General features: G+C 38.6%; 1 protein-coding gene across 1 annotated transcript in view; it reads left to right on the top strand.

Annotated features, from left to right (window-relative positions):
• khdrbs3 (KH domain containing, RNA binding, signal transduction associated 3) overlaps positions 1 to 12,955 on the top strand; it is a 106,630-nt gene extending 93,675 nt beyond the window's left edge. Inside the window, exons 8-9 of the mRNA XM_067611528.1 lie at positions 9,118 to 9,170; positions 11,786 to 12,955. Coding sequence (XP_067467629.1) covers positions 9,118 to 9,170; positions 11,786 to 11,877 — 145 coding nt within the window. The 3' untranslated portion in view covers positions 11,878 to 12,955. The remainder of the gene's footprint in view (positions 1 to 9,117; positions 9,171 to 11,785) is intronic.
• The last annotated feature ends 361 nt before the right edge of the window (positions 12,956 to 13,316 follow it).

Consider the following 13,316-nt stretch of genomic DNA (forward strand, 5'->3'; position numbering starts at 1 on the left):
ATGTCTTGTTTTGTTTGACCTACAATCCAAAACCCAAAGATATGCCGTCAACTATCATGTATGACAAAGAAAAGCAGTGAATCCTCACATTTGAGAAGCTGGAAGCCTTTTATCTTGAAAATGATTGAGAGGATAAATCAATTTTGAAATTAGCTGCCAATAAATGTTCTCTCGATCAACTAATCAGTTAATCGACTAAACTTTTCTGCTCTATTTACATACCTATAAGAAGTTTTTTAATGTTGGACTAATTGCTTCATATAGTATACAGCTGGCATTATTAAAACTCCATCACATTTACACTAAAAAGTACAATATATCACTCCTGTCTGAATTACAATTGTGTAATAGTATAAAGTCTCACAAAACGAAGATACTCAAGTAAAATCCACTAACAAAAACTTATGCCAACAGAGTAATTTAAAAAATGCCATAATTATAAAAGAAAACTACACATACTGGCTTTAATACTGTACTTTATTGCAGAGTTTGAGTACATATACTCAATAAATGTACGTATGAGTCACTCCCCAGCAGTGATAGTAATAAACGCTTAATGGATTTTTATTGGGTTAAACTGGTACAAAATGTTATATAGAACATAATTGTCCACAAAGGCAGAAAGACAGTAACCTCTGACAAATGAGACAAGACATTCTGTGTAACTATACTGTACACATTATGTCGCACACAGCAACTAGATTTGAGTTATTTAGACATAATTAAATCTGAAAGGCAAATAAGGCGCTCGCAGCCTTTAGACATGAGACTTGAGCTAAAAAGCTGTTTTTATACACCCTATAGACATTTTTGAGACATTAACATCTTTTAGAAGTGAGCTGACGCCTGGAGGAACCTCGTGGAACGCTACCTCAGCATGACAGCCATGGCAGTCAGACTGCAGATCACAGCCTTCCTTACCATGTTTATACAACACAGAGTACCAGGGGTGCACGGGAAAGAAATTCAGCCTTGGTCTTATCCGCTGGGACTGCCCCAGGGGGTGGGGGTGGGGTGCTCAGTCAGGTCGGTGAGGGTTAATTACATATATACAGTTTATAATCTAATCTAACTCTAACTTGGTTGTGATCAGCCAGTGAACCCAGTCCCGGAACATGCACGCAGCATACTCTCATCTATCAGCTATCATCTTTTTCGGAGAGGCAGCAGAGGACTTTATCTCGGGAGAGTTATCGGAAACTGTAGTGCTTAGGTACCAATCAAGTGCTAAGGTCAAGGAGGCTGGAGGAGGCTGCTTGTGAGGAGGGCGTCTTTAATTTTATTAGCAGAGAGAAAGTGACGTCTCTATAGGGAAATGAGAAGGATGACAGCAGTGGCACAGCCCTGGCTGGACACTTGGAGAGGTCATGGTTAGGTCGTCTCTCACAGCTCGGGTGCGATCAAAGCATTATTTCATACTTGACACCTTAGAGACTGCTGGCTGCTGACACCTCGCACCTTCCCTTGCACCTTGCTTTGGTACGCTACATCGTAGGCTGGATCCCGGAGGCCTGCAGGTACAAGGATAGCTGTGTGACAGTGTTTTAAAGGGCAGACATATCCCTGAGGAACAACTGTAAATCTTAGTACAAGAGACGGGCAAGGAGGAGATCCGAGGACTGGAGTGGCTGGATTTCTAAGTTTCATGGTGCAGCATATTAGAATTGATTGCTTGAAAGAGCCCAAAAAGTCCTCAAAACAATCCTCATCACCAACACACACACACACAAACCTCCAGTCTTTGTGATATTCAATTAATAACTTACACGCAGCTAGTTAGTAATTTTACTCTGCCAAATACTACAAAAAGACTGCAATATATACCTCTCTATCAAACACTGACGAAGATACTAAATCTAAGCAGCTTCACAATAGTTTTGTTGATGTAGAATATTTCCGCACACACACCCACACAAAGACACCCAATATATAAGATATAGGGACGGTATGAGGTGGCTAACATTAGCTAATACGAAGCTACTTTCACAAGTATGTTTTCAGCCGCCTGTTTATCATTTTTGCTACATACAACACATAGACAATTGCCACAAAGATGCTAAGTGGCATAGATGTGAGTGAATTATTGTATGGGAGTTTATTACCAACAGTATCTACCATTTTATATCTATGGTGCTACCTAAGGAGTGCTACATTGTGGCCACCAAGGGAACTCAGCAGGGAAATCAGAGCTGCAACAGTCAAGCAGGTTCCCCTTAAACCTTAAACCTTAAAACATACTAAGCAAACAGTCAGCTGCTTGGCACAATAAGGCTGCCATTGAGCATTTTGAATTGGTAGCGTAGACAGTTGGTGACAGAAAGCTGTCTGACTGTCTGTTCAACCTATTAAATAAGTGACCCATTTAGTGAGGTTCCTACTTATTTTTAGCCATGCTAGCAGCATGGCTCTAGGGATGGCAAAGTCAGTCGGTCAGTCGGTCGGTCGGTCGGTCTGTCATTCGTTTGGTCAACCACTTTGGTCCACCCTGAAATATCACAGCAATTCCTAGACTACAGACTAAGATTAAATTTTTTACAGATATTTATAGTCCCCAAAGAATGAACTCTACTGACTTTGGCGCTCCCTTAACTTTTCCTCTAACGCCACCATGAAGTTCAAATTTGTGGTTTGGAGTAAAATCTCTCAACAGCTATTGGACTATAGCAATGACATTAGAAAGAGACAATCATGTTCTCCACAGGGTGAATTGTAATCACTTTGGTGATCCCCTGACTTTTTATCTAGTGCCATCATTAGGGGAACATTGTTATTTGACTAATACTTTGGTATGGCCAAATACATGCAAAATTAGTGTCATTCCCACCAGCCTTAGCTGTACTTTTTTATTGTTTAATGCTAATTAGAAAGTACAGCTTTATAGAGCACTGGCATGGTTGTAGGCTCTTAGTCTTGTTCACTTCCACATCTTCTTTCCCTTATAGACAAGCAAAGGACACAGGCTGGCAATGCCAGCAAAGTAAAGCACACATATTCATATTCTGAACATATCATTTAAATAGATGCTCAGTTGCATGAAAAATTGAAGGTTAGATTGTTTTGTTTGTCTTTCCATGCTGGTCTTTTACATATAAGTGACAGAATACTGTTTCTCTGGTTCTCATTCTGTTCTCTCATCCAGGCAGAAAATGTACATATACTGTATATGTTGGTTGACTATTGTCTTGACACAATGTCCATGTTGAATCAGGCTTTGTCAGCTGAAGTTCTTTGAGGTCTGCCTGGTTTGTCAGGGCCCTAAGGCAGACAACACCCATTTAGTACAATGTGAATATCAACATTGATTTTTTTTTTATAAGTTTTAGCAGGGATTGGCTGTGTTAGCTGTCTGCTTCTGAAATGCCTGAGGTGGCTTCACAGATCCTGGTTTCCTAGATGCTGTTTTCAAGGTAGACAGCTCGTCAAGATGAATGACAGATGCTGCGGCGGGAATTAGACCATCTGAGGGAAAGAAGGGCGGGATTTACAGCACGCTCTCTGTCTCAAGACAAAAAAAGAAGTTGCACATTGTAAATTTATTGCCCCTTCAGTAAGACATAACAAAGTATTTCACATATGCCAGATAGTCACATTGTTACAACCCAAGCATGTTTCCAGACGATAGATTTTGAAGAATACTGTAGACTGACTTGAAGAGACCATGTTTTCCCTGAAAGGATTTTATGTACTCTCCAAAAAAGAAACAGGAAAGGAGCACAAATGGTCAGCTCAAAGCCAGAAAGAAGACTCATTTGTAAAGTCAAATCTTTGCCGTAGGCTATTTTGTCCCTCTTTGTGACTCTTCAGCAGGAGGTCAGCATTGGAGATAGCTTTGCAATCAGCCACCACACAGAGCAATCACCAGTGTATCCATTAGGAGGGTTTCCATTTAAAATGATGTGGGCTTCATTTCATACTAAATGGTGAAAAAAAGGTGGTGCTGCTTTTTTCCCCCATCCATTTTCATTGTATTGTTGTCTGTGGAAATCACCATTGAGCTGGTATAATCACAGCAATCAGTGTGGGATATTTTTAGCCAGCATTTTACGTTTCAACTTTGTGTCAAGAATGAATGAAAAACGAATGATAACACAGGCATCAAGGAAGTATTTTTACTTAGGGATTCACAGTCATGATCAGTTAAAGTATGTAATATGCAAGAAATAGGGTAAGACAAGAAACGCAGCCTATCGACTCCACATCACACCGGTGCTATATTACCTCTGCAGCTCCTCGTAATGTCCTACTAGATTTCTTCAAATTTATCACAGAGGACTGGAAGAGTAATGGCGATGTAAGAAAACAAAGTCCACTAGGGACGTGTACTACATCATTCAGATTTAACACCACCATCTGTTTCCCGGTGCCCAGGAACAGCAGCATCAGTGCTTAAGATGAAGCATTTACAGAGATGACAGATGCATTGGAGAGGCAGGGTCTTTACCTGTGGAAAAGTAGGCCTGGAATCAGATTCCAGATGAAAGAGACACACTTATCTAATAGGTGTTGTCTTTGCCTCACATGGTCCATGCCGTAGCTTTAGACAGATGTGAGTTTTTTTTGTTTTTTTTTCTTGGCCAGTGAAGTTCGGGGAGACACAAAGCAGCGGACGCCTTCTGCTAATGAATGTCAAATCAAAAGCTGACCTATTTAGAAAGTCAAAGCACTTCCACACCTATGACAGGGCGATATCTCGAGTGAGATCTAACCACCCCAGGCACCTCATCTCATGCTTGTGTTCATGCTGCCAGCTGTGCACTTTTGACTAGGCGAAGCTGTGATTTGGGATCAATGATGATAAATGTGGAACGCATGAGGATATGATACTGAAGCAGTCGAGAGAGTTTTCAGGTTGAAATTTCCCAATTTCTTTTCCTTTGTATCTCATACCACCTTGGCAACACATCCTTTTTTTCACTCACAGGAAACTAAGGGAGCTTAAAAGGAAATGTTGGTATTTTTCAACCTATTTTCCCATCTTTTTGTGTCTAAGTGACTAATGGGGACAACCATTTTTGAAATTAGTCCAGTACTGGGCGAGAGCACTTCAGCTGGCAGCTGCTAAACAGGCTGCAGTGTAATCCTACGGGGCAACAGCACCCCGTCTATGTACGTCCACTAAAAGTGCTTGTTTTTGCCACTAACAGGCTCAGATTGTTATTGTTAGTGTCTGACAACATTATGGAAAGAACCATACATAAAAGGTTTTTCATTACTTTTCGCTTGATCTGGTCTGTTTGTTAGCCATGACTGAAAATCTTTTAGATAACACTAAGCTACACTTTCTGTACTCCAACAGAACAAACTCCTCCAGGTACCCCTCTTGCCAACTCTGTCATGGCTAAATATTTCACTGATTTCGAAAACAACTCAACTCTTGTGAGATTTCAGAACGAGACTTCTCCTTGAGCGAGACTTGGTTAGTCACAATAACAAACAGACCGGATCAAGCGAAAGGTAATGAAAAACCTTTTATGTACGGTCCTTTCCATAATGTTGTCAGACACTAATAATAGTAACAATCTGAGTCTGTCAGTGGCAATAACAAGCACTTTTAGTGGACATACATTGATGGGGTGCTATTGCCCTGTCAGATTACATTGCAGCCCGTTTAGCGGCTTCCGGCTGAAGCGCTCTCACTCAATACTGGACCAATTTCAAAAACGGTTGTCCCCATTAGTCACTTAGACACAAAAAGATGGGAAAATAGGGTCCAGGTAGAAAAATACCAAAGTTTCCCTTTGAATGGCAAAATAACATCAACACATATTTTCTCTATCTATTAAAGAATGTTTACAGCCTTTTCTTGGAGCGTACTTTACTGTAAACTTCAAGTTCACTGTAAAGAATTATTTGAAAAAGATAATTTTCAGTCAGAATGTTTCAATATTCGATGCATACACTACAGAGAGCTGACTGATGTCAAATGTTTTGTAGGGCACAAGGTGGTGCAGAGCTTTAGGCCACACAAAGCAGAATTTTACCAGAATCTGTGACCTTCAGGATGTGTCTCAAGACTCCCTGGTCTCTGTAATTGAGAAGAGAAAGTAACTACGGAGAGAAGTTGTGTAGCAATATTGATAAAATGTCACCTCAGAAATTAGAGGCGCCTAACAGCTTTTGTTGCCCTCATCTCCTTTGTGCAAAGAACAGGTCTGCACTGGCAGCTATCAGCACAGCAGACTGCTGTTATTGGTCCTTTCTGCCTTTGGCAACAGAGAAACTTCAAGAATTAAGTGAAAAAAGGTATCTTGCCTCCCAGTTTTTGTGAGATAAACATAGTGAAAATAAATTAAGGGAAAAATGCTGACAGCCTACAGCATGTAGGAAAGCCTCTGAAAGTGTTTGCGGTGCTGTGTAGCATCCTGGTTTGTATTATTTGGATGTTTTTTATTGTTGAATATGGCAGAGCTGTACAGGAAAGCCCAAGATTACCCCGTATTTCACATACTTTACAATATGTCTGCAAGCACCTGTGAATTGTGGCAAATTGATTTTCTGACATTCATAAAAATTGATGTTTATTTCGAGGGCGACCACTCTGGAATACACCCCAGCATTTTAGCATGGTGTGAAATCTAATTATTTAGCATCCTGTCAGGCCTTGTCTCGGGGTACACAACATGACGAGCCAAAACATGCATTCATTTGTCACGTGTCTGTCTGTCGCCCTCTCTTCTCTCTCTCTCTGTCTCTGTCGGCCAATGAGCGGTGTCAAGGATATTCCACTGACTTGACATCCATGGCAGATGCATGGTGGCACCTCTGCTGCAAGGGCTGATTGGAAACCTCAGAGCAACAACAGCTGGCCTCGCTTCTTGGAGGGAGAGTACATTAGCACAGGGGAGAAGCCTTGTGTGCTTCTGCTGGCTTGGCATTGTTTGTGGTTGAATTATGAACTGTGTAAAATTTATGCTAAGCCTGACTTAAGGCACAAGCCTCTTTAGGGAACTGTCTCATGTCTCATTGAGCCACCAAAGTATTCTTAAAACGATTCCACACACTGTCTTCAATTGGTCTTGTTCATCCGTCCCAAGAAATTGTTTCAGAAAAACAATAAAACAGCCATGTTGTTGCTGTTGTTGCATTATCAGTGGTGGGGAGGCTGCCAAAGTAAGGATCAGTTCACACAAATTACACACAAAAAAACATATTTTTTCACTTTCCTCTTGTGGTACCTAGTCATGCAGAAAAATTTGCGGTTTACTTGCCCAGATTTTGATATTTGTGTCTGAGATTTTTACCTCCACCCCAGCAAAATGGAGGTGAATGAAATTTTAAGTGAATTGAAGAGGATTGAAAAATTGAACACAATTTAAAAATTACAACAAAATAATTAAGAAGCAATGTGTCTTTGAAGAAACAATGTCCCAATAATCTACAGTCTTCACTCCCTTGTTTTTACTGAAACTACTCTCTAACAAAGAAATAGTCCCTAAAATAATGGTTGACAGCAAGGTCTTTGGATTATCCAGAGAAACAGGGACTCTGATTCTGAAAGGATGCATTTCAGTTACATTTTTAAAATGTAATTCCGTGAGCACTTTAAACGAAATTCCATTCACTTCCATTATATTGGCGTGAGAAATCTTAAATATGGATGTCTCAAAACCAGGGAAAAGTATAATAGAACATAATATTATTTGAGTGAACCAACCCTTTAAGCAGTAGCCAAGGGCATCATTTGAATTTAAAATTTTTATTTACAAAAGGTGAGGGGATCCTTCTGTGTACTAAAATGTTCAGTAAAGGTTCAATATGATGTTCAGTATGATACTGCACATTTCATTTACTTTGCGGCAAGCTATCCGATTTGCTAGCTAAAGCACTAGCTAAAGTGCTAGCTAAGCTAGCAAACTATCTACTGTAGACAACAGCTATGCTAACGTAAAGCAGCTGAACAATTTAGCTTTATCATTCAACAAGACTGTAGCATTTAGCACTATGTAAACATGTTTAGCTTTAGCAGCATTAATGGTGACTTTTTACCACTGGGAAATTCCATGAGCATGGCAAATGTTTAATCACAAAATCATTCAGTTTGATAGCTGCTATAGCTCCACACAAATCTTAATTCAAATGGACAGGGGAAAGACAGTGAGGTATATCTTCACTCTGTCAGTGAATTTATTTTCATATACAGGAAGAATAGACTAATTTAAATGAATATGAGGTTTAACACTCTTTTTTATGAAATACATACTGCTTAGCAGACTTAATAACATACTGAATTTGTAGAAATTGATTTCCTGGATTGCTGCAAACTGTGGTGTAATTCAATAGAGAAGCAGAGTGTCTCAACACTGACTCTCAGACCTCAGTTTGGCTCTTTGAGATCACGCCACAAATGCTACTCCATTACAGTAACAAGAGTAAAATGTAATCCGTTACTTCCACTCTGTCACCTCTTTGCCCTCAGCAGTCGGGCGGTGTTGATGTGGTGTGTTGGGGTTTCGGATGGTGCCTTCAGCTAATCCGGAGAGCAGAGAGGTGCTGCTGTTGCTGACAGACTGACTGACAGGCAGGCGGAGAGGACCCAGCTGTGATGGCTGGTGTCGGCTCAGTGGCAGCCTTATGATGAATTGCCTCTCTTGAATGATAGCGCTGTTACTGAATGATACTGACGCAGGATTGTTCTGTCAGCATCTCACCAGCGACTGCAAATAAATAAATAAATAAATAAATAAATAAAAGCAAGAAATGAACCGCTATGCAACTTGCTTCCCCGTCTTTTTATTTTTCATTAAAGTTGCCAGCTCTCATAGATCTCCATATGCAGTGATATGGACCTGGAAGTTTGTGCAGAAACAGGAGAGGAAATTGCCTAGTACAACCACAAATATGGCTGAACTTCTGAGTGATTGAAAGTTGCCTCTTGATTCTTTTTTTTTTTTTTTGGAAAAAAAAAAAAAAACACCTCCTGTGTGTTTTTCTTTGCTGGCACTGCATAAATTATATGCGATTGCATCATGGTAAAAAATTGTTTTGATGCTCTACAATAATCCTGAAAATATGTTACATTCCACTTATCTGCTGATAACTGCAATTTGTGTGATGTAAAATGTATTGTTTTTTCTTTTATTATTCTGATATTCACCTTGTTGTTCTGTCTGTTTACAGCTCAGATGACTACTATGAATATGGACACAGTGGGGAATCATATGATTCATATGGTGAGTTGCAGACTTCTCTTACCCTCATAATTGTTGTGTTAATTGTCAGAATATCAACTTCCAATTACTGAATCTGCACTGCTGGCTTTATCTCAGTTGCCATAGCATCTGGGTAACTCTTTAATGTCTTTGACGCATTCGAAATAAACATGTTTGACTAGATTTATTCACAATCCAGACATTTATTTATTTAGTTCATTTGGCTCATTAAGTGAGAACAATGCCACTCAAAATCAAGAGTGATTAAAAAAAATATATAGATGTATAATATATAATCTTTTTGGAGAAGTTATAGTGCTAACTATCCCCAAATGACCCCAAAAACATTAATTTTATGGGTATACCAAATCAGAATGTTCTTACATTATTTAAACCATCATCCAAAAGATTGCTACAAACAGAAACTTGAACACTGACTTCAATGATTTTTTTTTTGTTTTGATTTTTCACTGCAAAAAATTCCAAACCAAATGCTGCCCTCAAGCTGTAATGATTCCCTCACTTCTGAGAAGAGAAGAAAAAAGCAGGGAGACTTTAACAAGCTGATTTGGGAGCTGCAGTATCACTCCAAGATTTACTTTACTCCTACTTCACAAAAACTGCTGGAATCACATATCAAAAAAGAACAGACACTGAAGTCCACATGATCCTAAGAAGCAGTTTAAAAATATTCATATGTTTCTGACAACTAAAGTTCACTCATAATGCCGAGTTCATGTCTGCTAAGTCTTTTGGCGGATGAAAATCAGAGCTGTTCTGAAAAAAACTGCAGTTTCCGAGTTTGCGTGTAAACATAACAGATTGAACGTGAGTTTAACACTGAGTTTAACGTCTGAATATGCAACATTAGCAAAATCAGTTGGTGTGTGTTATGTATAGGTTGTTCTAATGACCAACAAAATCTGCAATCACACCATTTAACAACTTACCATGTGACTTCTTTAAGTTCAGTAAGTTCTAGCTTTAGCTTTAGGTTTAAGGCCATTTTCAACGACTGGTCTACTGTTTTCTGTGTCTGCAAAGAGCAGCGGATAGCTCCAGTTCCAGACAAAGTTCAGACAAAGTTAACACACCACTGAGATAATGTTCAACAATACTGTGTCAGCTTTTGACAAGATACAGTAAAAAAGTGGGCCAAGGTCAAATCTGCTGCAGTCTGCTAATATAGAGTGCACTCAGATGATACTAGAGCTAATGTGCAGTACATCACGGTGGAATGTACCATGCTGCTGTACAGCTGACGGTCCATCCATCTCTAATAATGTATGTGTAGCATTTGTGTGAATGGGAAAATAATGTATAATAATTACATGATAAACTCTTAATTTGGCAGAAACTCTGGTTTCCTGTCTGTATTATTAACTCTAAATCTTTTCTGACAAGGCTGCTGCAAATATAAGAATACACGTTGAACCTGTGATGGATTAGTATGTGCATTTTTTTCTGCTGAATTCAGCGACAAGCTTCAACATTTAATTAAGCTCTCAGACAAGATTACTTAAATATATTATGTATTATATGTAAATGTTTTCAAATATTTTTAGTTAGTGACTGACAGATAACATAATTAGATACTTCTTAATTACTGTGCTGCATAATTTTTAAGTGTTATAGAGATTTATATCGCATATTTTCTTAAAGTAGACTGAAAGTGACTGCTGGAACTTTTTTTCCTTTTAAAATATACATATAACTACTTATTTGTCAAAACAAAGCAAGTAAGAACTATTATATCCATGGCATCATTAACCTTATTCACAACCTACGTGCTTTTTTTTTTATCATCCTTTAGAGATTTGAATGTGTTTGTGGAAGTAAGTCAAAGCTAATAAAAACTTTCTCAACTTTCCTGACCACACAAGTGGAAGAACCAAGTGCCTTCAACTCATTAAGAGTGTTGTGTAGCTGCAAATAAAATAAAAAAACGCAGAGCACATAACTGCCGCACGGGTCACACAGAAAAAAGGCGACAGTTCAAAGGAAACAGATAAACAGCGTTGATGTGCATCCTTGTTCTCAAAACACAAGGTTACCTTGGTCGGTTTCTTCAAAGTGAAGTGAAGTGAAAGGGTGACAGGTTTAATTAAGGGGTATTGGCTATGTGCTGCCAACAGAGAACCTCTACACAGGGGAAAAAAACAACCTTTGTGTGCCTCAGCTCAAGGGAAGTCTCAGTGCTGGCTGAAGATCAGACAAAGGGTGCCATCGATACTGGCACTTTAACATTGACAGTACCAGGGGGTGAACAGGGGCTGATTTGGGCTAATGGTAATTGTGACCTTTTTGCTAGGAGCCGCTAAACAGGTCCTTTTCAAGTAGTTGTTTGATCCTCTCATTCAATTATCTGAGATGCATCCTTCCAGGTGGATGTCAAGCTTCTTGGTGCGAGTCGCTGTTTGTATTCCCGGCTTGAAACTGTGCTTTTGTCATTGCATCGATACCAGGCATTCAAAGCACTCAGAACAGTCTGCTGTATTATTTTCATAAAAGAGAGCATATTTACAACATTTCCATAGAGCTTGAGAGACTTACATGGCTTGTTATGAATGAATGATTTAAGTGTAACGCCTCTGTAATCACTCCCCATCTGTTTCTTTTCTTTTCTTCTTAATCAGGTCAGGAAGAGTGGGCAAACAATCGCGGCAAGGCACCGTCAGCACGAACAACCAAGGGAGTGTACAGAGAGCAGCCATACACCAGATATTGAACTGTTTATACAACCCGCACCTGAGTCCTCATGGCTGTTTCAACCCAAGTAATGGATTTTTTATGGACGCTCCCACCTTTTTAGAAATGAAAACTAAACCGCAAAATAATACATATGTAACGGTGATAGCGAGACACTGAATGAGTAAAAAAATGGCTTTCAAAAATGGAATCCCCCTGATTATAAAAACATACTCCCACTGGGTAAAATGTGTAAAGCAATTTAGGTAATCTATCCTTTCCTCTAGGAGAAATCGACTGGACGTTGAGATTAAGAAAGACTCCATAGTACATTAAGTTCCTCTCTCAGCTATGTGATTGTGAAGAATGACATTGTATCAAGCTATTTTACTTGGTAATGATTAGTGAATCACTATAAGCTGTCGATACAATGTTTCTACACAGCTGCCAGTGCAACTTAATTTATCACCCTCTATTCTTTAAACCTTGAACTGCGTGGTTGATCACTTTAAAATGTAGTAGTTTAGTTCTAGGAAAGTGCAGTACTGTAGATATTTTTTCTGAGGGGTAATTGGTGAAGTTGTGTCCCTTGTAAATTATACATTTACAAACTGAAAAAGAGAAAAGTCATACTGTATACATATTGTATTGATGTTTCCTCCTTTTTTTGTAAAATAATAGTTCTTTAGTGTTAAAGGGCTTATAAAAGCATGGTGTGCAACTGTGGATATTGTCAGCTGTTTTATTCTGAAAAGCCTATGTACTGTAGTTGTGTTCATGATTATGCCCACAAAACATCCACTTTAATCCATCTATAAATAGCTGCTCATACTTTATGTACACCAAACAACCAGAGCTGCAAAACAGTCCAGGAGCTTTTTTCATTTTTGTGATTTTTTTTAGATGCTCTAAATAAGTAATTTTGATGTCATTTTTTTATTTAAAACAAGATACTTTACTGACTTTGTAGGCCTAATATTCAACTTTAAGATACTAAATCACATGCTGGTGAATTGGTAATTATTTTCATCTAGAGATTTGTTCAACTATATTGATTTTGAGCTTATGTAAGCCCTTTAATATTTTCCTCTTTGTTGATGCTGAATAAACATTTTGAAAGAAAACACTTGTGTTTGAGAGAATAATTATGGACTCATAAAAACAAACTATAATTTAAACTAACAAACCCAAATGAAAAAAAAAGCCAAATAAATTTGGAATATTTAATGAACAGATAGAAGACTGTTATGAATTAAAACACAATGGATATCACCTCACCTAAGTGAAAAATAAAATCAAAAGTCATATGTTCTAGCATAAAATCCAAAGTGGTAGCAAGATGGCATTACCAAAAATACTTACAAAGAATGCAAACAGCAAATGGCTTTGACTTTGCAGATGACCTTGGTAATCTGATAAGAATTTGTATTTGAACGACATGTGATGCATTTTGTCAGAAATCTCTCCGACTGAGATTTA

The sequence above is a fragment of the Thunnus thynnus genome, chromosome 15, assembly GCF_963924715.1.
Source record: "Thunnus thynnus chromosome 15, fThuThy2.1, whole genome shotgun sequence".
In the NCBI taxonomy this organism is placed as follows: Eukaryota; Metazoa; Chordata; class Actinopteri; order Scombriformes; family Scombridae; genus Thunnus; species Thunnus thynnus.